The sequence below is a fragment of the Felis catus genome, chromosome B3, assembly GCF_018350175.1.
Source record: "Felis catus isolate Fca126 chromosome B3, F.catus_Fca126_mat1.0, whole genome shotgun sequence".
NCBI classification, from domain to species: Eukaryota; Metazoa; Chordata; class Mammalia; order Carnivora; family Felidae; genus Felis; species Felis catus.
The window spans coordinates 28158296-28185374 of NC_058373.1; the positions used below are offsets into that span (position 1 = coordinate 28158296).

The window sequence follows — 27079 nt, forward strand, 5'->3', positions numbered from 1 at the left end:
ACTGCGCGTGCGCGCGCCTCCTTTTGCGTCACTCTACCGCGCCCAGGCTCTCCTCTGCTACTTCCAGCTCTAGGTCCCGGCGGCGGTCGCGGGTCATCCGGGGCAGGCTCCCCTCGGCGCTCCCCCATGGAGGAGGCGGCGCGCACGGCTGCAGCCCTGGATGCTCTCACCTCCTACTGGACAGCGTCTAAGGCACTGGCCGCGCGAGCTCAAGAAGGGGCGGCCCGTGCGGCCTGTGTGGGCGTGTGAGCGGAGGTGACCAAGGCCAGGTAGTGGAGGGGACCATGGGCGGCCTCCAGTTGGGGTGAGGTCGCCAGTTTTTAATTTTTTCTTTCAAGCAAGGGCGAAGGGGCTGTGGTCGAATCTGCTGGTCTTGGGTTGGCAGGGGCCCTTCAGGGGCGCCTTTCTCTTCCCTGGGAACACGTGTGTTGTGAAATGGAAGGGCTTTTCCTCTTATCCTGCCTCAAGGAATCCCACTGCGAATTGGGTTGCTATTAAATTCTATGGAAATCTGGCTTGACCCTGTCGGGGCACCAGTTCATTCAGCTCATTCACATAGTTTTCGTTTTGTTGTGAGTTTTAGATTGTTTCAGCTGCTGCGAAGATATTAACTGACCGTTGAACAAGTTTTAGAAGTCAGCCGTTGAACATGACTTTTAATTTCCTAACTTTTATAAAGTCATTTAATCCCTCCTTCCTTTTCATAAAAACTCTATATACGTTTAGTTTTGTTTTTGTGTCTCTTTAATTTGTTCACTAGGTTTTTCAATTCGTTTAATACAGGACTACGTTTTCTGTTTTTAGAAATTCTCTATAAACCATATACCTAGGTAGTACTTTTTTTTTTTTTTTTTTTTAGTAGTAAAAGTAAGATGGGAGAGTAGAGATCTTTGTTTCATTGCAGTAAGCTATCTGTTGAAGTACTATGTTGTTTATGCTTGGTTGAGTAGGTTTCATGTTGGTAAGTAAAAAGACTATGGAGGCTAGTAGCCAAATTTTTGAAACTGTTTGGTAACTGTTCAGTCCTTTTGCTTACTTATGTATTTTCTTCTTTCCAGGCCGGAGCTACTCTACCAGGGTTTAAAACTTTAAATAAGAATAAAGAGTATTATTTACAAGGAAATGAGAGTGAATAAGTCATCTCTGACCTCTTCCAGCCTTTTTTTTCATAAGGGAGACCATATTAAACTTACATGTAAGTTAAAATTTTAATTTATAACTGATGTTGCTAAATTTGGATTGGAGATTTAGGTTCTGCAGTATTTATAAGTACCGTTTTTAAAAATAATTAGCGGGAAGCCGGGTTGCTTAGTCGGTTAAGTTGGCTGACTTTGCTCAGGTCGTGATCTCACTGTTGGAGAGTTTGAGCCCTGCATCGGCCTCTGTGCTGACAGCTCAGAACCTGGAGCCTGCTTCAGATTCTGTCTCTTGCTCTCTCTGCTCTTCCCCCGCTCGCTCTCACTCTCTTAAAAATAAACATTAAAGAAAACTTTTTAAAAATAATTAGCAAAGTAAGAGATTGGAAAAAGTTAAATCAGTGGAAACCAAACAGAAGTAAAGATTAAGAACTCTAATATTAGTTTTCATTCAGTGTGGGCAGCCCATATAGAAGTAGAGTCTAGTAGACACTTAGGTTCCATTTCAGACTGTATAACTTTCTGTGTGGTCCTCTGCATGTGATTTAACCCCTTGGAGGTTTGGTTTCTTTAGTTGTAAGGTGGGGATAAAGATACCTTCTTCTTATTGTATGTATTAGAAATAATGTGTATCAGTTACCTGGAACAGTGCTTCATAGGTGTTCAGTAAGTAGTAGCTATTACTATTTAGAGGGAAATGATAAAAAAGAATTACACTTGTTTTCAGGATATTTCTTTTATATAAAAATACCCTGCTGTGGTATCCTGCCTACCCTTGTTCACTCAGTTTCAGCCACAGTGGCCTTTCTTTTCCTGGAAAGCTGCATAACAGTTCATACCTCCATGCCTTTGCATTTTTCCTCAGCTTTGTTCTTTTCCTGTCTCTTTCAGGGCTTTACTCAGTGTTATCTTCTCCACTGGGCCTCTTAACCAAACTAGTTCAAATAGAATCCCCTCAACCCAACTCCTCAATGCCCTTAATCATAGTATTTACCACCTTCCAATATAATATTATTATTTATTATTATTTTTTTTAATTGTCTTGCCCTACCTCCAACACAAGGTAAATTCCATGAGGGCAGGGTTTTGGTCTGTTTTATTCACTGCTATATTCCCATTCCTAGAACATAGTATATATTCATGTCAATGTTTGTTGGTTGAGTAAATGAGATAAGCACCTGTCCACAAGAAGCCACCATGAAGGGGATGTAAGTCGTATACATAAGTAACCATAATATAGGCTAGAAAAGTGTCCAAAGAGAAGTGTAGGTTTAAAGGCCAAGGAATTCAGAAAAGATTGATTTCTCTGGTTTGTGGAATTCAAGCAGGGCTTCATTGTGGAGGTGCATTTTGAGTTTGCACCTTAAAAGACGAAAGGGAAGGGGCGCCTGGGTGGCTCAGTAGGTTAAGCGTCCAACCTCGGCTCAGGTCATGATCTCACAGTTCGTGAGTTTGAGCTCTGCGTCAGGCTCTGTGCTGACAGCTCAGAGCCTGGAGCCTGCTTCAGATTCTGTGTCTCCCTCTCTGCCCCTCCCCTGCTCATGCTCTCTCTCTCTCTCAAAAATAAAATAAACATTAAAAATAAATTTTTTTTTAAGATGAAGGGAGAATATAAACAAAGGTATGGAGGAGGAGAAGGAGTAGGTAAGAATGACAGCAGTATATTGACCTCTGGTGTATCATAGGGTATGTGAATTATAGTATAGGGAAATAAGATTTAAAAGTTAGGTTGGGAACAAATGGTGAAAGGTGTTAGAGGATTACAAAATTTGAACTTCTTTTTGTAAACATTGGGTAGCCATTCTAAGGTTTTAAGCAGGAGAATGAGATAGCACAGATGTGTTTTATAGAGCAGTGTGATAGCATCATTGTTGAAGCTGAATGAGGATTGGGAGAGCCATGGAGATATGAGGCTGTATTTCACAAAGGTATACTCCATATGGTACTCTTGGCCCTTGTATCCAGTTTGGGTAATGAGGATGGTGAAGCCATGGTCAGAATACAAGGAGGAGCAGATTGGGCAGATGATGATTTACACTGACAGCCTGGTTGGAGCTGTTACTTCCTTGTGTTCCACCTCTGGGTCTAAATGGAGACTCCAGTGGGAAAGGCAAAAGGCTGGATTCTAGCACTGGTTCTGCTACCTACCCACTTCTTGAGAAGTTGCTTGACATCTCTGTACCTGTTTTCTCTTCATGGGGCCCTCACCACATACCTTTCAAGGTTTTGTGAAAATGAAATGTCAAAAATGCTGTGACAAGTTTAAAGCTGTAAATGTACTTCTGTTGGTATATTTTTTTTTCAACGTTTATTTATTTTTTTTGGGACAGAGAGAGACATAGCATGAACGGGGGAGGGGCAGAGAGAGAGGGAGACACAGAATCGGAAACAGGCTCCAGGCTCTGAGCCATCATCCCAGAGCCTGACGCGGGGCTTGAACTCACGGACCGCGAGATCGTGACCTGGCTGAAGTCGGACGCTTAACCGACTGCGCCACCCAGGCGCCCCTCTGTTGGTATATTTTTAAAAAGTATATGACTTTGGTAATTGTGTTGCCTACTGTTAGTCATTTTGCAAAGCAAATCTTAGTATCAGCTTATCTTATAGATGGTAGAATACTAGTCCCATCTTTTCCTGTTACATGTTCTCCATATTTTAGAAGAAGGTGGACCAATTTCAAAACTTTATTTTCTTTAAGATATATTTATTTCATTTTTAACATAACTTGTATTTAATGAAAGTTAATGTTATAAATATTCGTAAAAGTAAAATCACCTTTGAAAATTAAACTTCAGAAAGAACAATTTGGAAATTCTAAGAGCCTTTAAAAGTGTGCTTAAAATTAAAATGGGTCACTTCAGATCATTTTACTCAGCTGTGGAATCCTTGAGGTCAGGGACTTGTGATCAAATCATCTTTATAACCCCAACATCTGGCATATTAGAGCTGCTCCGCATATGTTTACTGAACAGATGACCACACTATAAATAATATAACAGCTAGAGGAGAGGAGAATGGGATGGAACCTTCTACCTGGTCCCTGTCAGAGGTAGGATGGGCACATTATCACCTGAAGCTTGTCATCTCTGATTTGAGAACATAGTTGAAGTGAAACATACTAAGTTTTCTTGTTTAGCTGTCTTTAAACCTGGCCCTACTTCATAGTATACTCAAGAATAAAACAATCCATTTCAGGGGCACCTGGGTGGCTTAGTCAGTTAAGCGTCTGACCTTGGCTCAGGTCATGATCTCGCGGGTTCGTGAATTCGAGCTCCACGCCAGGCTCTGCATTGAGCATGGAGCCTGCTTAAGGTGTAGTCTCTCTCTCTCTCTCCCCCTCTCCCCCTCTCCCTCCCTCTCTCTCTCTCTCTCTCTTTCTCTTTCTCTTTGTCCCTCTCACCTGCTTGTGAGTGTGCCTGCAGTCTCTCTCTAAAATAAAAAAATTAAAAAATGAGCTTTATGTAAGTGAAGTCTGAATTTGGATTTGTGAAGCTATTGGATTGGAACTGTAGCTAAACCTGACTTGTTTATGGGTATCATCTATGTAGGTAACAAAGTTATATTTTATAGATTTCAGAATATTCAAACTATAAATCAGCTTGTTCAGACTTTTAAAAGGGAGGTTTGTGGACCAGAGAACTTTAGGTAGTCACTTCCTCAGTAGAATTTGAATGATAATTAAGAACAGTGCTTCATGATGATAATGGTTAAAGGAGCTGATTTTAAGTTAGGGGGTGCTTTGATGACTATTAGGTGATCCTTGTTCATTGGAATGCAGAGTGGGCTGAAGTGTGTTTGGTAGCTAGGTTTCTTTACTTCCATCTTCCCAGACTTTTTACTGTTACCTTTGCATTTTCACTTACATATAACACTATCACTTCCCAGCATACTTTGACAACTTTTTACAGTTCGTAAGTTTATACACTGTAAAAACAGTTGTTACATTTTAGGAAGCTGATCTAAATGATACAGCTTTATTTTTAGGGCCAATTATAATTATTCCATTCATCTATATTCACTGAGAAAACCGATATTAAGACATATTTTGAAGCTGTAGGAGCCCAGCATCTGACAGTCTAGTGAGGAAGACTGGGTCATAAACATGGTTAAGTGAGTCATTTAGAGTGTGCTGGGAATACCATTAAGCACACTTTTTTTGTTGTCATAATCTTTTTATAGTCTCTATTTTTTTTTTAATTTTTTTTTCAACGTTTATTTATTTTTGGGACAGAGAGAGACAGAGCATGAATGGGGGAGGGGCAGAGAGAGAGGGAGACACAGAATCAGAAACAGGCTCCAGGCTCTGAGCCATCAGCCCAGAGCCTGACGCGGGGCTCGAACTCACACACCGCGAGATCGTGACCTGGCTGAAGTCGGACGCTTAACCGACTGTGCCACCCAGGCGCCCCTCTCTATATATATTTTAATGTTTATTTTCAAGAGAGACAGAGCATGAGCTAGGGAGAGACAGAGAGAGAGGAAGACAGAATCTGAAGCGGGCTCCAAGTTCTGAGCTGTCAGCACAGAGCCCAGCATGGGGCTCAGACTCATGAACTGCGAGATTGTGATCTGAGCCAAAGATGACGCTTAACCCACTGAGCCACCGAGGCACCCTTACAGTCTATAGAAGTAATTCTTTCTGCTAATCATTTTATTCCCAAATTTGCTGCCTCCCTCCTCCCTGCATATGTTTATGTCTCTGTACATAACTGATTGTCACAGTCCAGAATTATTCCAAAGGCAAGCTGAAGTTAAGTTGAAGTTTGGGGCTACCACATAAAGAGACCAATAGTTTATTTGAAATTTGGAAATCAGTAACTTTACAGATTCTTTAGCTTCTTTCTTATGTGTCTCTGTTAAGGTGGCGACTCAACCAAGGTCATGCACCCAGCTAGAGGCAGGACTGAATCTTCCAAATTCCCTGCCTTGGACCTTTCTCAATGCATTTTCTTCCCTTAGGAGTGGCATTCAGAGGACTAGGGATACTTCTCCAAATCCTTATGAGAAAGATCAGTTCTGGAAAGGTTTCAATTAGCTAATCTCATCCATATTGTATGTGACTGATACTTATAAAACTCGGAGCACCTCCCTGACTTGAGTGTCTTATGTTCTTTCCATGTTTCAATATTATCTTATCCTAGATTGTGGGGTGACTTTGCTTTTGGGACTTGTCAGTTGTTTCTCTCCTGACATCTCTGCAGCTCTTGAGCACTGCAACATGTGTTTTAAAAAACCTTAATATGGAAACGTCCAAACATACATAGTACATAGAGTAGAATAATACAATGAACCCCTGTCTGCCTGCCACCCATCTTTACCACTGATCCCCATTTCTGCAGACAAGTTTTGGTTTTTCAAAAATCTGACGGGAATTTTATATTTATCTGTAGTAAGTCTGTTTAGGTGTGTAAGTTAGTTATCCCAGTGGCATGTAGCATTTATTTATGATCGTACTCATGGTTCATTAAGTCAGCAGGGATGACTCTGTGTTTGGCTGTGCACAGGGTGATGGCAGGGTGCAAAGGGGCAAGCAGAAATATAAAGGTCCTCTTTAGGTCTAGACTTGGAACTGGCACTCCTGTCACTTACACCTTCCCCCCCATTGGCCAGCATAAGCCATGGAGCCAAGCCCCAAATCAATGGGTTGGGAAGGACTGTTCTTATGAAGGGTTCTGGGAACCATAATGTGACTCAACAGGCAAATCTAAACACTGGCCCCTTTGGCCCCTTTTTACCATTATTACAGAACATTATCACCCTTTATTTAACTGTCTTTTGTTTGTCTCCCATGGAAGACTAAAATTTAGCTATCACCATTTTATGCATAGAGCTTAGCATAATGCTTAATGCTTATGTTTGGTAAATACTGTTTGAGTGAATGGATAAAGCAATTGAGGGGTTAGGTGGTTAGGGTTATGATGCTTTTGCTAAAAGCCAGAATCTCATAACCTGAACAATGGAAAAAGTTGGCTAGTGGGCAAGGGTTAATGAGTGAGGATCCTGACTGAATTGTAGATTAGTTCTGGAACTCAGTAGTTAATTTGGGGGACAAAAAATCTCAGGACCTACCAGAAAGTTGGGCTGGCAGTAAGTTATAACTAATCATAAACCTTCTTGCTGAGTAATATCTTTCCCTCTACTTTCTGCACTTTGCTTTAGTTCATTTGTTAGCAGAGTTCATGAGTGACATTTGAAATGTCTTTGATAAGCCTCTGCTTCCTGTCTGGTCTTAGGGTTTGAGCCCTCTAGGTCCATGGCCCTCATGTTCTCCAAAAAGTCCATCAGTATCACACTTGCACTATGGCAAACATCTGTCTGTTAGAATGATCATCCTCTGCTAACAAAATAATGTGGAGGCTGTTTTCTTTCTACACACCTCCAAATAGGCTAAATAACAAATAAATAACCATCTGTTTATATCTACATAGATTTCAAAGAAGAAAGTGTATGGGTGAGAAAATTTTGAGTTTCTCTGTGTAGATTATTTAAAAAGGACATGTTGTGAAACTGGTAAATGTATTTATGAACTAAATGTGTATATTTTTATGATTTATTTTCATTCTGTAGAATATTTTTTCTTAACAGCAAAGTTTTTTTACTTTGGACTGTCAACTAAGACTGGAACCATTATTTAAATATGAAACTAGAGTTTATAAAATTAATTTAAATTTTTAAATTTAGTGTATTGTTTTTCTTTTTTTTTTTTTTTTTCTTACTGCTTCAACAGTATTTATTTAACCTACAGATATTCCTCTACCATATTTTGCATAGATAGTACCATGCACATGGTATACAATCTCTGGCTGTCTTGCCTGTTCAGATGAGGTCTGGTTTTTTCGTTTTTTTATTTTTTTTAATTTACATCCAAACTAGTTAGCATATACTGCAACAATGATTTCAGGAGTAGAGTCCTTAGTGCCCCTAGCCATTTAGCCCATCCCCCCTCCCACAACCCCTCCAGTAACCCTCAGTTTGTTCTCCATATTTATGAGTCTCTTCTGTTTTGTCCCCCCCCCCCGTTTTTATATTATTTTTGTTTTCCTTCCCTTATGTTCATCTGTTTTGTCTCTTAAAGTCCTCAAATGAGTGAAGTCATATGATTTTTGTCTTTCTCTGACTAATTTCACTTAGCATAATACTCTCCAGTTTTATCCACGTAGTTGCAAATGGCAAGATTTCATTCTTTTTGATTGCCAAGTAATACTCCATTGTGTGTGTGTGTGTGTGTGTGTGTGTGTGTGTGTGTGTGTGTGTGTACATACATGTGGTAGATAAATATATATATATATACAACACATCTTTATCCATTCATCCATTGATGGACATTTGGGCTCTTTCCATACTTTAGCTATTGTTGATAGTGCTGCTATAAACATTGGGGTGCATGTGTCCCTTCAAGGCAGCACACCTGTATCTCATGGATACATGAGATGCCTAGTAGTGCAATTGCTGGGTTGTAGGGTAATTCTGTTTTTAGTTTTTTGAGGAACCTCCATATGTTTTCCAGAGTGGCTGCACCAGCTTGCATTCCCATAATTTTTTTCAGTTTTATTGAGTTATCCCTGACATATAACATTATATTAGCTTAAGGTATACAACATAATGATTACATATATGTATATGTTATAAAATGATCACAATAAATTCAGTTAACATTTATCACTTCACACAATTATAAATTTTTTCTTGTGATGAGAACTTTTAAGATCTTAGTTACTTTCAAATGTACAACACAGTATTTTTAACTGTAGTCACCATGCTGTACATTATACCCCCAGACTTCTTTATGTTATACCCATATCTGTCACTCCTCTATCCCTGGCTCTGGTAGCCACCAGTCTGTTCCCTGATTCCATGAGTTTGATTTTTTAGTATGGCTTTATATCATGATCCTATCTTTTGCCATAATTGGAAGAGAGATAATTACATTAGTGGTAAATTATAAATAGTAAATATATTATCAATAGTAGTAATGAAAATATTCCTTTATGAGAAGAGAAATGGAGTAAATTTTTGAGTTGCATTTGGACTATCACTATCATTCTCTGAAAATCTTGTCTTGTTTTGCATTGTTTAGATTTGAAGACTGCATAACCCTGCCTCTAGCACCAGCGGTTTCTCTGTTTTGTAATCAGTGTGATTTAAAGAACTTCAGTAACAAACGAAATGATCCAGGGGCGTGGAAAATATGACTTTTACATTGGTTTGGGATTGGCTATGAGCTCCAGCATTTTCATTGGCGGGAGTTTCATTTTGAAAAAAAAAGGTCTTCTGCGCCTTGCCAGGAAAGGCTCCATGAGAGCAGGTAGGCTATGCCCTATGTGACTGTGAAATGATATCTGTGTATGCTTGTTTACTCAGGTTCTTGATGGTAGATGACCACATCTTAATTCCTAGTTAGTGTATTTGAAACTTTGAACTATGCAAGCCTTGTAAATGTTTATAGAGAATCAAACATCAGTTACTTTGTAATGAGAAAAATAAAAGTGAGACAATGTCATTAATAAGCTAGCTGTTCACTCCTATAGTTACTTTCAAAGTGGAAATAAGGACCAGTGCCCTATTAGCATCCAGTCTTATCTTAAAATTTTGATATTTCTGCAGAGAAGGAAATAAGGGTTTATGAATAGAATCAGAATCTTACTGAAGGCAAGATCTTGGGGGATACTCGTTATGATTGAACCCCACTCTGACTTTGGCGCATTCACAACAGCATCATGTTGCATCCTGGCCGTGTTTCATCACTCAGTCTCTGCTTTAGTTCTAGGTCTGGTTCTGACCTCACAGGAAGACCTGCTTTGGTAGTAAACAAAACAAAACAAAACACCTTCTCCCTCTTTCCTGTGCCATCTTTATGGCCAGAGCTAGTCAAACCATCTTAAAATAGTAGCCTCTATTAGAGGTTAGTGGGCAAAGGAGAGAGTATTGGCATATACTGCGTGAACAAGTATATTCCTCATTCTTGTCCTAAGACAGGTACTTGCATTGTCCATGATGGATATGTTTATCAAAGAGTTCATTTGCATTGGCTTTTTCTTTTGGACAATGGCTTAAGTACCAGTTGCTTCCTGGTTTTATTATTTTTATTGGGAAGAAAGTCAAGTAGAAAAGGAGGGTGAATATCCTAGCAGCCCCAGACTGTGATTAATGCTTAACTTTTTATGTATGGTCAATATAAGACCCCTTTCTCCAAGGTAACTGCCTCATAAATGGGGCTAACCCACACCTATATGGCTTATCCACTTTCAGACTAATTTATTTGAAGCTGGACTACTACTTACTGGTTCATTTTCTTTACTTGGTTTATTGAAGCTGAGTTCACGAAACAAAAGAATGAAGTATGGACTGAATATAAGGATTAATTTAATTACTTCACTCTAGGAATGAGGTTTGTAGTATAGTGCAAACCTAAAAATTGTAACATTTTCATTATCCTCATCCTCTTTTCTAAGAAAATCATAAAAATATTATCTAAGAAATCATGATGGAACCTTTATTCAAAGTAATAATCATCAACAAATAAGATGTTTTAAAATCTGTCATAGCTAATAGTTGTCATAAATTTATAAGAGTCTGATAATGTTCCCAAAAAGTGAAATATTTTTTCATTCACAGGTCAAGGTGGCCATGCATATCTTAAAGAATGGTTGTGGTGGGCTGGATTGCTATCAAGTATGTATAGAGAACATTTCAAGAAAATATAATTGTATATTAAAATATTTGCATATACTAGTACAGCTTCATATTACTAGCACATTTTAAAACTAATTAAATTCTTCATTTTTATTTTAAAAATTTTTTAGTGTTTTTTGGGGGTTTTTTTGAGACAGAGAGTGAGGGGAGGGGCAGAGAGAGACGGAGACACAGAATCTGAAGCAGACTCCAGATTCCAAGCAGCACAGAGCCCAATGCGGGACTCGAACTCACAAACCACAAGATCGTGACCTGAGCCAAAGTTGAATGCTTAACTGACAGAGCCACCCAGGCACCTCTTAAATTCTTGTTTTTTAATGAACAGTACTCAAAATATGTAAAACTTAAGCCAGTAAAAGTCATTTAGCAAGCAGTTTAATAGTTTAATTTGAATGAGAAGACTTTCTTTTACCTGTCTGATTAAAACATGTTTAATATACCTGTGTTTTTTTAAATTCTCAGTTTAAGAAGATAAATTTGATAGTAAAAGATCATAGAGGGGCACATGGGTGGCTCAGTTGGCTAAGCATCTGACTCTTGTTTTCAGCTCAGGTTGTAATCTCATAGTTGGTGGGATTGTTGACTCTGCTCCAACAGTGTGGAGCCTGCTTGGAATTCTCTCTGCCCCACTCCTCCTTGTGCACTCTTTCTCTCTCTCAAAATAAATAAATAAACTTAAAAAAAAAAAAAAAGATTGTAGAAAACATCCCATTTTTAATTCCTCCCCCTTCATTGACTTTCATTCCAAATTGGAAAACAGGTATCCATTTGATAAGAGTGTCCATGCTTATTTTGATGATTACCTTTAAAAAAGTTTATAGAGGGGCGCCTGGGTGGCTCAGTCGGTTAAGCTTCCGACTTTGGCTCAGGTCATGATCTCCTGGCCCGTTGAGTTCGAGCCCTGCCTCAGGCTCTATGCTGACAGCTCAGAGCCTGGAACCTGCTTCAGATTCTGTCTTCCTCTCTGCCCCTCTTCTGCTTGCTCTCTCTCTCTCTCTCTCTCTCTCTCTCAAAAATAAACATTTTTAAAAAGTACATAAAAAATGATATTTAATTCACTGAGCCTTCAAAGTATTCAGGATTAAATTATGTAAATGTTCTTATAAGTTTAAGAGCAGTTGAAATAACAAAGAGACTGATTTGACTATTCATTCAACAAATACTGATTGTTTCTTGTATGCCAGGTGTTGTAGGCGCTGGAGATAAACTGTTGAAACAAACAGAAAAATCCTTATGCACATAAGACTTAACATTCTAGATGGAAGACAAATAATAATAAACAAGATAAAGAAATTAAAATGTGTGTGTTAGTGACAAATGCTAACATTTGCTAGGAGTAAGATAGGGAAGGGATGTGAAGGATAGATGGATAAAAGATGTAAAGGAAATGAGGGGGCTAGCCATATGGATATTTGGGGGAGGAATGTTTTAAGCAGGAGGAAACAGTAAATATTAAGGCTATGAGGTGAAGCAAATCTGACCTTTTGAAGTGTGATAGCTCAGAATGATTTTTGCCCCCTGGTATTTACACTTTTGTATAATCCTCTCACACTGAATTAGTGCTGGCCCAGTGTGGTGATAGGATGCAAAAGAAGTTGTAATGTGTGGCTTCTGATGCCAAGTCACCAAAAGCCTGTGGCTTTGCCTTGATTGCTTGGGTTGCTTACTGAGGGAAATCCAGCCTTCAGATGACTGCAGCCCCAGCTTATATCTTTGACTATAAACTTCTTGAAAAACCCTGAGTGAGAAGTACCTGTTAATCCCTTTCTGAAGTCTTGACCAATAGAAGTTATGAGAAACCATGAGATCTTGACTATTAGAAAATATGGCTTGTCTTTTAAACTGCCACATTTTGGAGTGCTTTATTAATGCAGCACTGGATTATTAAAGCCTCAGGTAACATTAAAGAGGCAAGAACAGCAAGAGAGTGAATGTGGGGGAAGTAGCAGGGGATGAGTTCAGGGAAGTAATGAGGGTGGGTCTTGTACATCACAGAAATGACTCTGACTTTAATGTGTGGGAAGTCACTGGAGACTTTTGAGCAAAGGGGTGACATGATATGCTTTAGGTTTTAATAAGGTCTCTCAGGCTGCTGTGTTGAGGAATAGACCACATAGGGGAAGAAGCAAGAAAACCGGGTGGGAGGTTATTGAAATAATCAGGTAAGAGGTGGTGATGGCATGGACCCAAGGGAGTTGCAGTGAGCGTGTTAAGAAGTGGTAGAATACTGGATTTTGTTTTGAAGATGAACTGATAAGATTTGCTGAAAACAAGTTAAAAGGTTGGATAGAATATACACTCTTAAAAACATGAAAGATCCAACATGTAGTGAATTACCTAGCCAAGATCAGAGAAAGGCGTAAAGCTCAGAATGATAAGCTGAAGACACTTCTGCTCTAGATGTAATTGCAGACTTCAGAGCAGGTAGGTAGGAGAGAGAGTGAACTTCTGAATTGGGCTAATAAGGGTCAGAGTCAGGTGCTGCTAAGAATGGAAACCAGGACAAGATTATTGTATTGGAATTATAAAAACAAATAAAAATTAACTACATGTCTTTTACAAGATGCACTTGTAAAACAAGGATATAGAATGGCTGAAAGAGAAAGATGGAAAAACACCTGAAGAAAGTTGAGATTGAAGAGTACGCTAGGTAAAATATAATTCAAAGCATAAAGATAAAAGGTTCAACTTCTCAGGAAGCTTTAACAGTTCTAACTTCAATAATATAGCCTTGAAATATTAAAAGCAGAAGTTGACACAGGAACAGGGGAAATAGACAAATCCAACACCATATGGTGAAATATTAATATAACACTCTCATAGGGTAAGCAGAGTAAAATTGTTAAGTCTATAGAACATTTGAAGAGCAAATTTAACAAACTTTTTGGACATGTCATTGATCTACATTGTTTTCAAGGGCATATGGAAAGAATATTTATACAAATGGACTATTTGCTAGACCATAAAGCCAGTCTTAAAGTTTTCAAAGGATTTAATGGAGTGTTTTCATAGATCATTATAATTACCTTAGAAATCAGTAACAAAAAGAATACATAAAAATCCCTATGTGTGGAAGTTTAGAAATACACTTATGTACTCCATGGTTTAAAGAAGTCAGAATGAAAATAGAAAATATGTTCAAATTAGAAAGTAGTATGTTGGTGCCCAATGCAAAATATCATAACTTGTGGACTATTACTGAAGTTATTAAAATTTACAGTTTTAAATAAATATAATTAAAAATAAGAAAGGTGAGGCATCTAGTTCAAGAAAAAAAGAAGAAAATGTAGAAGGAAATAAAGAGCTAAAATTAAATAGAAAACAAAAGGTATTAAAACCAACATTTGGGTTTATGATCTAAATGAAATTGATAAACCTTTTGTTGAAACTGATGGAGAAATAGAGAAGGCAGAATAGCTGGTAATGTAACTAGAGTTTTGTAGATACCAACAGGATGTTTGAACAGTTTTATCTCAGTAAATATAAGAACTTGGATAAAATAGGCAGATTTCTACTAACTTAGTACAATTGGGTCTATAGTTTTAAAACCTTTACATACATTAAGCCCTGGGCCCAGATGGTTTCATTGGCAAGTTCTGTGGTCATTTTTATTTATTTATATATTTATTTAAATTTTTTTAATGTTTATTTTTGAGAGAGACAGAGTGGAAGCAGGGGAGGGGCAGAGAGAGGAAGACAGAGAATCTGAAGCAGTCTCCAGGCTCTGAGCTGTCTGCACAGAGCCCGACGTGGGGCTTGAACTCAGGGACTGCAAGATTATGACCTGAGCGGAAGTCAGATGCTTAACCAACTGAGCCACCCAGGCGCCCCTATTTTTAAAAGAAATAATTGCAATTGAGTAATTTCCTAATAATAGAAAAAACGGTATACATTCCCCTACTCTTCTTAAAAATCTAGTATAATCCTAATACCAAAACTTGACTCTGTGTAAGAAAGGAAAAATAGTCTAGTCTCATTTGTGAACATATATGCAAAAATCCTAAATAAATTATGAACAAACTAGATTTATTTTAGGGGGGTAAAGTTGGCATAACTTTGGAAAACCAATCACTGTAATTAATGATGTTAATAAATTCAGAAAAAGCATCATTTCAGTTTACCGAATTTTTATTCAGCAACTATTCATAACTAAAAAACCATTTCAAATAAGTCATTTCAAGACCAGTGAAACCAGAACAATCAAAATAAGCACCAAAATGAAATATTGAAGGCTTCCTTTTTTGAAACTGGAAACAAACAAATGACTTCTCGTTACTCCTTCAATATCCTGAAAGAATTTCATAATAAATGCAGTAAGGCAAAGAGGTGGAAATAGAAAGAAATATATAAACTTATTATTTACTGATTGTATGATTGTGGGTATAAAAATTCCAAATTATATACAGATAAATTATAAAATTAAGATTTAGCAAAGTGGTGTTGGGTTACGAAGTCAATATACAAAACTTAGCTTTGTTTCTGTATTATCAGCAACAATTAGAAAATGAAATGTTAAAATGGTGTCATTTGCATATAATTCTTAAAAATAAGAATTATTTAATTCTAAATCTAACAAAAGATGAGAAAGATACTGATGGAAAAAATGAAATCTTATTGAGAAAAAGACAAATACAAGGATATATTATTTTCATGGATTGAAGGATTCCTTATTGGAAAGTCAACATTCCTCTCCATAGTGACAGGTTAAGTGCTATTCCTTTTAAAACCTATGTGCTTATGTGCTACATGGTAAGTTGATTTAAAAATTTGAGGGGCGCCTGGGTGGCTCAGTCGGTTAAGCGTCTGACTTCAGCTCAGGTCATGATCTCACAGTCTGTGAGTTCAAGCCCCGCGTCGGGCTCGGTGCTGACAGCTCAGAGCCTGGAGCCTGTTTCAGATTCTGTGTCTCACTCTCTCTCTGACCCTCCCCCGTTCATGCTCTCTCTCTGTCTCAAAAATAAATAAACGTTAGAAAAAAAAATTTGTTTTTTTAATTTGAATGGTAATACAGAAGTCCAAGTAAAGCAGAAATACTCTTTTTTTTTTTTTAATGTTTATTTTTGCGAGACAGAATGTGAGCGGGAAAGGGGCAGAGAGAGAGGGAGAGACAGAATCTAAAGCAGGCTCCAGGCTCCGAGCTGTCAGCACAGAGCCCGGTGCAGGGATCAAACTTAGGAACTATGAGATGATGACCTGAGCCGAAGGCTGTTTAACCGACTGAGCTACCCAGGTGCCCCTAAAGCAAAGATATTCTTAAGAAAAGGTGAAAGGATTTACTCTACTAGGTATTAAGATTTATTATGAAGCTACACTGAGTATGGTACTGTGCCAAAATACACAATAGACCAATAGAAAAGAATGGCGAACCCTAAAACCCAAAAACAGTATATTTATTGCAAAGATGATATTGAAATAGAGAAATATGCTTTTCAGTATATATTATTGTAACAATCCGTATGGAAAAAAATAAGATTTGATATCTACCTCCATACATAAAAACTTTAGGTGGTTTATAAACTTAAATGTGAAAGAGAACACTAAAGAATTTGAAGGATAAAGAATTTAAAGAAAGATCTCCCATATAAGAGATGGGTGAAATAGGTGAAGGGTATTCAGAGTACACTTAAGGGGTGCCTGGGTGGTTCAGTCTGTTGAGCGCCCTGGTCTTGATTTCGGCTCAGGTCATGGTCCTGGAGTTGTGGAATCAAGCTCTGTGGCTCTCTTCTCTCTCCCTCTGCCCCTCTCCCCCACTCTTGTGCTCTTTCTAAAAAATAAAAAAAATTTTTTAAGGTACACTTAAAGATGAGCAGTGAATAATGTATAGAATTGTCAAATCAGTATATTGAACACCTGAAACTAACAACACTGTTAACTATACTGGAATTAAAATTAAAAAATAACATTTCTCAAGCAAGTTGTAGGAAGCACTATCAAGAGTTTAAAAGAATGACAAGGCAAATTACAGAATGTGGCAAAAAAATGGTTGTAATATTTTGCTGATTTAACTCAAAATATTACTAAATATTAAGTTGGTATCTCATGGATATCAAATTGTCAACACTGTGGAAAAAAGGGTTGATATAAAACAATACAAAAGTATTCCAAACAATAGCTTATCAATATTTGTTCCTTTGATGGGACTTTCTCATGTAACTTTGATTCGTGAAATGATTTCATTTACAAAGCTATTCTTTGATATTGCTTCAGCTTTTAGCTGTTGTAACTTTATTGTGATGTTTTCTTCTGGCACTTTACCTTGGATAAAAACTCTTAATTTTTTCACATTCCTCTTTTTCCAGATAGCACCTCTTTGCCACTAGTTCCATTTCATCATGTCCTTGTGACTTTCCAATATTCTGAAACTCCTCCAGTTCAGGGCTTTTTTTTAGCACACTCTATTACATGCCTAGGGAAATTTTTATTTTTATTTTTTTTCTGGTTGTTGTTTAGTTAACCTAGAGCAGTTTTAGGTTTAAAGCAGTATTGAGGAGAAGGGACAGAGATTTCCCATATGCTCCCAGCCCATACACATTTATAGCCTCTCCCATTATCAGTACCCCTCATCAGAGTGGTGACACATAACAATCACCCGAAGTCCATAATTTACATTAGGGTTCACTCTTGATGTACATTCTGTGGGTTTGGAGAAACGTATAATGACATACATCAACTGTTACGGTGTCATGCAGCGTAGTTTCAATTGCCCTAAAAATCAGTGAGTCTTGGGAGAGAGGGGGTTTGCAAATACATATACATTAAAAAATAAAACAAGGAGCACTTGGCTGGCTCAGTTGGTTAAGCATCTGACTCTTGATTTTGGCTCAGGTCATTATCTCACAGTTCCCCCCGTTGAGCTCTGTGTTGACAGCACAGAGCCTGCTTGGGAGTGTCTGTCTGTCTGTCTGTCTCTCTCTCTCTCTCTCTCTCAAAATAAATAAATAAACTTAAAAAGAAGTATCAGTGAGTCTGTTTTAAACTTTCTATTTTCCTCTTCCAACTCCACTGGCTTCCACACTCTCAAATAGTGGTAGGCCTTCTACTTCAGAGAGATCATAAAAGCCATTAAGAACTCCCTCCATTTCCCACACCAAATCTGAAATCTTACCTTCTTTCTCATCCCTTTTTCTCGTTACAAAGAAAAACCTCCTCCTCCTGCTTAGGCTAGCCCCTCCATCTGTGTTCTGGATTCACTCCCCTCCACCTTGTCAAAGACTCTCCTGCCTAGGGCAATTTTTAACCCACAGAAGATTTACATCCAAAATATATAAAAACTTACCTCAAATCAGTAAGAGAAAACAAATAGATTTACTGGCAGACAGGAAAAAAAAGTTGACCAGCTTCTCCATTAAAAGATTTCCTTTGTCCAACACATGAAAAGGGGAAATGCAAATTGGAAGAATAATAAAATAATCCCATTCCCCATTAACAGATGAGCAAACTTCTAAATCTGACAGTACCACCAAGTGGGACAAAGGGAGCTCTGTTACTCTACTAAGTGAAATTTGGTATAACCATTTTGGAAAACAGTAGCCATGAGTGATCTTTTTCTATAAGATCCCATCCTTCCCTTGCATAAGATTCCCCAGTGGCCTTTCAATTTAGATGAAATCCTTGTCAGGACTCACAAAGGACTTGTGCCTTATGGCCCTGGCTACCTCTGACTCCTGGGCTACTCTCCCCTTGCTCATTCTATTGGAGCTGTCCTGCCTTCCTTGCTGTTCAGACATGCCAGACATTGCCTTGAGTCAGAGGTTTTTTTTGCTGTACTCCCTGACTGGGACATTCTCCCCCCCGGATAGCTGCAGGTAAATATTTCACTTCAGACCAGACTGTCTAAAAGTTTCCTATCAGAGTGCCCATGTTTGGCACCACGATCCTGCCCTCAGCACTCCATTCCTTTCTGTCACTTTGTTTTTCTACACTGCGTGGCTAATCACTTGACCTTTATTTTGCCTGTTTTCCCTCACAAAATGTAAATTTTAGAAGAACAGTATCTTTGTTTTGCTCACTGCTGCATTTCCTGATCCTACAACAGCATCTGGAACATTGTAGGTACCTAAGGATGTCCTTCGAATATAAGAGTTGGGTTTTAAAAAAAGAAAAAGCTAGTGAAAAAGACTTGGGAGAAGTGCTTTTACACCAGTTTTAGCTGCTTTAATTGATTTGTGTTTGTTGTCATAGGATATAGGTATCTATTAAAATTTTATTTTTAAAAATCTGTAAGCATAAATTAGGTCTCTTCCAGTTAAAATTACAGATTTGTTTCTAATTAGTTGGAACTTTAGTGTTGATAATTTACAGAAGAACCTTTATGAATAGCTGGGAGAAAATAAATTGCTAAATACAATTGAAATCATACATAATATATACACATATATATTATATATATAGTACATAATATATAAATAGTACATTATTATGTGTGTGTGTGTGTGTATGACCCTTCAACAACATGGGAGTTAGTGGCACCAACCCCCTGTGCAGTTGACAGTTTACAAATAACTTTTGACTCCCTAAAAACTTTACTATTAGTGTGCTATTGACCAGAAGTCTTAACCAACAACATAGTTAATTAGCATATATTTTGTATGTGATATGTATCATACGTTGTATTCTTAATAAACTAGAGAAAATATTAAGATCATACAGAATACATCTACAGTGGTTAAAATGTACATGTAAGTGGACAAAGTTTAAACTCCGGTTCATGGGTCAACTCTAAATGAAAATAAAATGCAGGCATTTCCATTTTGAGTGATTTGTTCCTGAGTTTCTTTTGTTGTCTATCTCCCAAGTGGGAGCAGGTGAGGTGGTCAACTTTGCTGCATATGCCTTTGCACCAGCCACCCTAGTGACTCCGTTAGGAGCTCTCAGCGTCCTAGTAAGGTAAGGACACTACATTTCATATGTAGAAACAGCAGTCGGTATTTTAGTCCATGAAGTATTCAGTACCATCTAATTATACATGCTCAGAATAATTTATATTTAAACAATCTTGAGAACTTTTTTTAAGCTGTGTATAATTTGCTTTTAAAGGGTTATCTTTTGTGCATAGGCATGCTGTTGATTTGGGAGAGAAAATGCATCTATGCTTTTCTTGTATTCAGAGCCAATGATAGTTCTACTTTTATTACAATTTTTTAAAATTTCAAGTTGGACTTGTTGGAACATTTATCATTTGAGACATGTACACTTTGATAGATGATGGTTGATAAATCAGTTTTTATACCTACTACAGAAAATCAGTGATTTGGTGCAAGATTATGTGCCTCTGAAGCCTGATTCGGGGTACTCATTTGGAGCAGTCCAAGATTTGTCCTTTTTGTTATCTTAATGTTTAGCCCCAATAGCTAATTAGCTTAGCCCCTAATAGTTGAAGTTGGATTTGGGCTACTATTCTCAAAGTTGATTAATAAGTTTTCTTTTAATTTTTCTCCCCCAAGATAGTCTGTATATATATATAAATTGATATTATATGTAAATTACATAATTTTTCAAGATACTATGTAATATATAATGATATATTATGGTACATTGTCTTTTACCCTGAATTTTCTGTATATTATACCATTATATTTATAGGTTTACATTATATATATTTTTAGATTTGGATTAAACTGGCTATAATGTATTAAAATTTGATAACTTAGGGGTACCTGGGTAGCTCAGTGGGTTAAGCATCCGACTTTGGCTCAGGTCTTGATCTCACAGCTCATGGATTTGAGCCCCGTGTTGGGCTCTGCTGACAGCTCAGAACCTGGAGCCTGCTTCGGATTCTGTGTCTCCCTCATTTTCTGCCCCTTCCCCATTCATGCTCTGTCTCTTTATCAAATAAACATCAAAAAAATTTTTAAACTTGATGATTTAATTAATAGACAAATTATTACACGAACACATAGGAAGTATGCATCAACCAGTATGGATAAATAAAGTTGAGCCAATTTTAAGTATAAAATTTGGGTTTGTACTTATATTCTTAGGCTATAAATGCTATAAAATGCAATAAAAATGCTATAAATTTGTGCCACAGCTCCATTTATTGTAAGTTTCATATTTTCTACAGTAGAAATACGGTAACTATGCTGGTTTAGTGTATGATGAAACCAGTGTTTCTCTGGAAACTTTCATTTTAGCTTTGTCTGAAAGCCAGAATCTTTACAAGTTCACAGTGTTTTAGTTTTTTAATAACTTAAAATTCTGAGTTGTGTTGATATTTAAATATGAGAAAAGTGTGATTATTTTAATGTTCCACACTCCTCTCCACCATTTTAGTGCCATTCTTTCTTCATACTTTCTAAATGAAAGACTTAATCTTCATGGGAAAATTGGATGGTTGCTAAGTATTCTAGGATCTACAGTTATGGTCATTCATGCTCCAAAAGAAGAGGAGATCGAGACTCTAAATGAAATGTCTCACAAGCTAGGAGATCCAGGTAAGAAATAATAAAAGCTGTATCAGTCTTACTAGTTTGCTTTTTTATTTAGTTTTTATTTTAACTAAAATTTTATGTGCATGTAAAGAGACAAATTGTTCTACATAGCTTATTATGAAAAATAGTGGTCATTTTCCTCCCCTATCAGCCCCTAAACCCTTGTTTATTTTGTTCTTTTAACTCTTTGTCTATAAATAACATGCTTATATTGCTGCTAGTCTCTGGCTTTAGGCATCATCTGTTATATCTACTACCTGTTGAATGTACTTAGTTCCGTGTAAGTGATTTATTTATAATCACTACATAACTTTTATTCCCAGTTTAGACATATGATATGTTGTGATTTCTTCTCCTTTACTAATAAAGATATTGTTTGATAACTTTTCTGTGAATATACCAGTCCATCTTGAAGCTTTTCTCCGGTGGTCTTAATTCTCCCTTCAGAAATTTCAAACATATTAGGTATTCTGCAGTTTCATCTCTTCTGGAAATCTCTGCCAGAGACTCTTTTGACCTTAGTCTAGACTGGTATCTTGAGGGTGCTAGCACATTTGTCATTCTAGATTTTCCTTCATCAGCATTGTAGAGGATCCCCTCCACTTTCTATTTTTTCTTGGCTCTGAATCCTGGTTTTACTCCTTCATTTTGGTTGGAGCCACTGTTGTAGGAGAGAAGAAAGGCACAGAAGAGATGAGACTTTTTGAGACTTTGTATATATAAAAATGCCTTTAATCTATGTGACCTCATTGTCTTCTCACTTCCAGTGTTGCTGCTAAGAAATCAAACACAGTTGATTCTTTATCTTTAATATGTGACCCATCTTTTATCTTTAGAAACCTTCAGGATGTCGTCTTTGCTTTTGTCGTCTGAAATTTTCCACTGATGTACCTAGCTGTGGGCCAGTTTTATCCATTGTCCCAGATACTTGATGGATTTTTTAAAATCTGGAAATGTGTATCTCACTCTAGGAAATCAGTTTGTCCTTTAATTTTCTTTGTTTTCTCTTTGTGAAATTCTTATTCTTCTGTTGATTGGACTTCCTTGATTGTACCATGACTTTTCTTATATATATTTTCCCTGTTTTTACCATTTTTCCTTTTAGCTCTGTGTCCAGGGATATATCCTCAGTTTTGTCTTACAGCTCTTTGACTTTTTATTTCTGCTATTTCATGTTTAATTTCCAAGAGCTTGCTTTTATTCTTTGGTGTGTGTGTGTGCCAAAAAAACACAACACAAAATTCACCCTCTCAACATTTCACATATATGTATGGTCAATTACATGCATGGTGGTAAGCAGCAAGTCCTCAGAGAGTCCTGGTTATTTTAAAGTTTTTCTGCAAACTTCAACGTCAAGATTATTTGTGGGCTCCATTTTTTCTTTTGTTTTCAGTCATTTAGTTTTGTCTTTTGGCAGTTCCAGTTAAATGCTGGACATACAATATTAAAAAGTGTAAAGGCTCTAAATGATGTTTTATTCCTTCAGAGAGAACCTAAATTTCTTCTGTCGGGCAGATACAAGTACAGATTACTTTTAACTTAAAGTGTTGCTTCTATCTTTTTAGGGGCTGGTGTCTTTCCATTTTGCTTATATTCTTGATCAAAGTCCTTTTCTCTCAGCTGATAGCCTGGGATGTTTACTTGGACCTTCCACCTTGGTGAACTTTGAATGGCAGTGTCTGTGTTAGCATTCCAAGATTGCAGGCCTCTTCACTCAGCTCTCTTGCTTTTTCACCAGGCTGTCCACTTGGCTTCTCTAACCTAGGCACGTGCAGCTTCTGTGCCTACAAATGCCTTAAGGGGAGTTGCACATAGAAATTTGGGCTCACTTGTCTTCAGTTCCTTGCTTTCTGGAATCTTGGTCCATTGTGTCCTAGCTGCTTAGGCAGCCCAAAATTCCAAGGTTTTATTTTTGCCTAGTCTACTGAAACTTCCACATGCCTCAAGTCACCACTTTCTGCTGGCCTTTATGCCCATCCTTACTCCCTACTCTAGAACTGGCAGTCATTGCAAAGGAGAAAGCAGAGAGATGAGTGTGGACCTTACCTTTTTCTCCAATTTTGCCCCTTCAAGTTCTGGTTGCTTCTCTGGTATTTCACCATTGTTTTTTTCTGTTTGTTTTGGTGCCTCTCCTGGTGATCCTTGGCTGCCTTCTGAATGTCGGGCTTGTCAAATCCCCAGCAAAGTCTCCTCCTTGGCTGCCTGAGTCCTGGGAGTTGAGTGGGACAGGGGGAGTCAATGGCATAGACATTTACCTTACCCTAAAGTTCTGTGTTAGTGTGGTACCTTCATACTCAACTGGCCCAGAGTCCTCCAGTTCACTGTGGAAGGAAGAACAGTCACTCAGATGTTCAGAACTGAGCAGGGATTCTGGGATCATAATTTAATAGACTTTCAGCCAGGCCTCCTGTTTCTCAGTCTCCCCTAACCCCACTTCCAGAGATACATTGTATCTTTGGAAAGTTCTGTGCTGTAAACTGAGTTACATTCTAGTCTTTGATCACTGCTGATGTGGGATTCAGCTTTCGTAGATATGCTTTATCAGTTATGAGTTATCTTCTGCTTTTTGGCTTCCATAATGTTACTGTCATCTCCTTTACCTGTTCTTGTTTTTGTACATTCTTTAAGAATCCTATTACTATTTATTTATTAGCAGAGTTTAAGGAGTGACTGCTCAATTTCCTCATCTTAAAATGCAGATGATAGTATTGATATTATTGGGTAGTTGTGAGGATTAAATGAATTAATCAGTGCAAATTTCTGAGAAAAGTGCCTGGCCCATGGTGCTACACATTTGTTTGCTAAGTTCAGTTCTCCATATTCAATGAGAACCCTGACAATACTTTTCAGATTCTCTTATTGATTTGCTCTTTACCCCAGTGTTTGTCTCTAAATATTGTCTCTAAATATTTAAAAAATTTACTCCTTTTAGGATGAACTTTATAACTGCTGTTCTTTTCAGCATCTATAAATTGTTGAGTGTTCAAGATCATCTCATAATTTCTCTCCACTAGTTTCTGATTATTTCCATTCTTGGAATTAGAGCATTCCAGTGGGTAGGAAGTAGTAAGATCTTCTAGAATAGGTGGCTGTGAATCATTCTGATGTTTCCTATGGTCTAATTATCATGGGGCCTGAGATACTATGTTAAAAATGTTAGTGGTATAACAATTTGTGAATATGAAGCATGTTATGGTGCTTCCAGTGTATACATTTAACTAAATTTTTATGAGTGTGCTTTTGCTAGGGTAGCAAAAGAAATCTAATACTTATTTTAGGGACACACCTTTTCTCCTTTGTATTGAGTTTTGGATTCTCAGGGGTTTCTTTTAATACTTACACCATTACTAAAATAAGCCTTTTCTTGCCTCCTCCAGGTTTTGTGGTCTTTGCAACACTTGTGGTCATTGTGTCATTGATCTTAATCTTCGTGGTGGGACCTCGCCATGGACGGACAAACATTCTTGTGTACATAACAATCTGCTCTGTAATTGGAGCATTTTCAGTCTCCTGTGTTAAGGGCCTGGGCATTGCTATCAAAGAGCTGTTTGCTGGAAAGCCTGTGCTGCGACATCCCCTGGCCTGGATTCTGCTGCTGAGCCTTATAGTCTGTGTAAGCACACAGATTAATTACCTGAACAGGGCTCTGGATATATTCAACACTTCCATTGTGACTCCAATATATTATGTATTCTTTACAGCATCAGTTTTAACTTGTTCAGCTATTCTTTTTAAGGAGTGGCAAGATATGCCTGTTGATGATGTCATTGGTACTTTGAGTGGCTTCTTTACAATCATTGTGGGAATATTCTTGTTGCATGCCTTTAAAGATGTCAGCTTTACTCTAGCAAGTCTCCCTGTGTCTTTTCGACAAGATGAAAAAGCAATGAATGGCAATCTGTCTAACATGTATGAAGTTCTTAGTAATAATGACGAAAACTTAACCTGTGGAATTGAACAACACAGTGGTGAAAATGTCTCCCGAAGAAATGGAAATCTCACAGCTTTTTAAGAAAAATGTAATTAAAAGGTTAATCTATAATTGTGTTATAAAGTTAATTTGAGTATCAGAATGTGTCTGAAAAAACATTGTTCTCAAAAAATGTTCTCTAGAGACAATCTTTTTTAAAATTTCACTGATTTGGACCAAGAAATTACTTTTCTTATATTTACATGATGGTAGCTCACTAAAATGACCTCAGTACATGGCCAATTTCTATTAACATTGTATTATTATAGAGGTATTTTAAATTTTCCTTCACCAAAATCTAAATGCACTGACAGTTTTAAGTCTATAAAAATGCTGTATTTTTTCATTGGTGATGAAAATCTGAAATGTACATTTGTCATCCCCACTCCATCAATCCCTGACCATCTGAAGGCTTTTTGATTTAAAAAGGAACAAAATTTTCCTAATACATTATCCTGTGATTTACCTTACCTGTAAAAATGACTCCTGTTTGATGACTTAATTTTAAAATGTTAAAAGAGAAACCTAAGTTACTAAATGAAGAAAAACTAATTTACAAAAAAAAAAAAAAAAAAAAAAAAGAGGGTAGGAAGTTGCCTGAGGCAATGTTTCTCACACTGTGACTTACCACCACACATTTGATGGTCTTCCTATTCCTTGATGGCACCATGCTAAACCAGCGCATCCTGTGTCTGTCAGACTACAGCCTGACCAGTTTCATTCTTCACTTACTCTAATCCCTTGATACCTGGAACCTTGATTACCATTTTACATCAGCTCTTGTACTTTTCAGTGTATTTTCATAATGAGTTATATTGTCATTTAGATCTAACAACTCTGGGAAATAAAGTCAAAAGACTAATTTCTTAAATTTAGTTCATGTTATAATAAAAAGAAAAATTGAAACAGTTCTCATCTAAGTCTGAATGCTTAGAACACACTTAAGATGTTTGTAAAATATGGTTTCTTTGTACCAGATATTTTACTTAAGAGTTTGTGTAGACCACTATATATTTTGACCTTTTAAAAACATCCATGAAAAAGTGTTTATGGAAAATTTCAAATGTATGCAAAAAGGTAGAATATTATATAATGAACTCCATCCAGCTTCAAAACAGATCATCATAGCAATTGGCCGTATAAAAGTGATAGTTGACACTATCCACTGGGTAATAGGAAGAACACAGGCTTGTTCCCACTCTGCTGCTCCTACCCCAGGTCACACAGCTTGACCTCCACTGTGTAACCAGTCACCACAGGTGCCTCACTGTCCTTGCCTGGAGGTCGCCAGAGCCTCACTGTGGTAATGGCACCAACGTCCCACACAGCTCTGCATTGGCTTTATCAGGACCGAGTTAGTCTCCCAAATTTCATGAAATAAATTTCCTTTTCATCACCATTTTCTTATTAATCCTGTAAAGAGCCTTTGTAGACATTTTTTTTCCTAACTGCCTCTCCCATGTAATCTTAATATCACAGATACACTGTGAGAAATAGGCTCACCGACCCAATCGAAGGAGGGACATGGAGACTTGGAGCATCTGAAGCAAGGCTTTAATCGACGTCCTTTCAAGAGCAAGTGTCTGACCGAAAGGCACACTGAGGGCACTTACAGCAGACGATTTATGAAAATAAATTGCCTAAGGAGTTGCAGACACTTTCAGTCCCTCCTCCCTTTGTTCTTTGGCACATGCAGCCTGCGAAACAGAGGGGAAGAACCAGGAAGTGAAGCATCTAAAGGTTTGGGACTCCATTGTGGTGGGTGGAGGGGGTGTGGGTTGTAAATATCCAATAGGTTGTACCTGCAACTATACATAAATAAAGCACAGCTCTTATTTGTTATTTCTGAA

The 27079-nt window shown here is 37.5% G+C and overlaps 1 protein-coding gene across 3 annotated transcripts; it reads left to right on the forward strand.

Moving 5' to 3' along the window:
- The first annotated feature begins 20 nt into the window (after positions 1-20).
- NIPA2 (NIPA magnesium transporter 2) lies at positions 21-27079 on the forward strand. Of its 3 annotated transcripts, XM_045058968.1 has the most exons (8): positions 21-269; positions 1059-1195; positions 9214-9441; positions 10752-10808; positions 19625-19715; positions 21102-21262; positions 24637-25278; positions 26709-27079. In XM_045058968.1, exons 3-7 carry the CDS (start codon positions 9303-9305, stop codon positions 25269-25271), a joined length of 1083 nt encoding a protein of 360 aa, XP_044914903.1. In that variant the 5' UTR covers positions 21-269; positions 1059-1195; positions 9214-9302; the 3' UTR covers positions 25272-25278; positions 26709-27079. The 3 variants fall into 3 exon arrangements, with proteins under 3 accessions (XP_044914903.1, XP_023110804.1, XP_006944227.2); XM_023255036.2 differs by lacking the exon at positions 26709-27079 and having other exon boundaries at positions 21-304; positions 24637-26139; XM_006944165.5 differs by lacking the exon at positions 26709-27079 and having other exon boundaries at positions 24637-26139.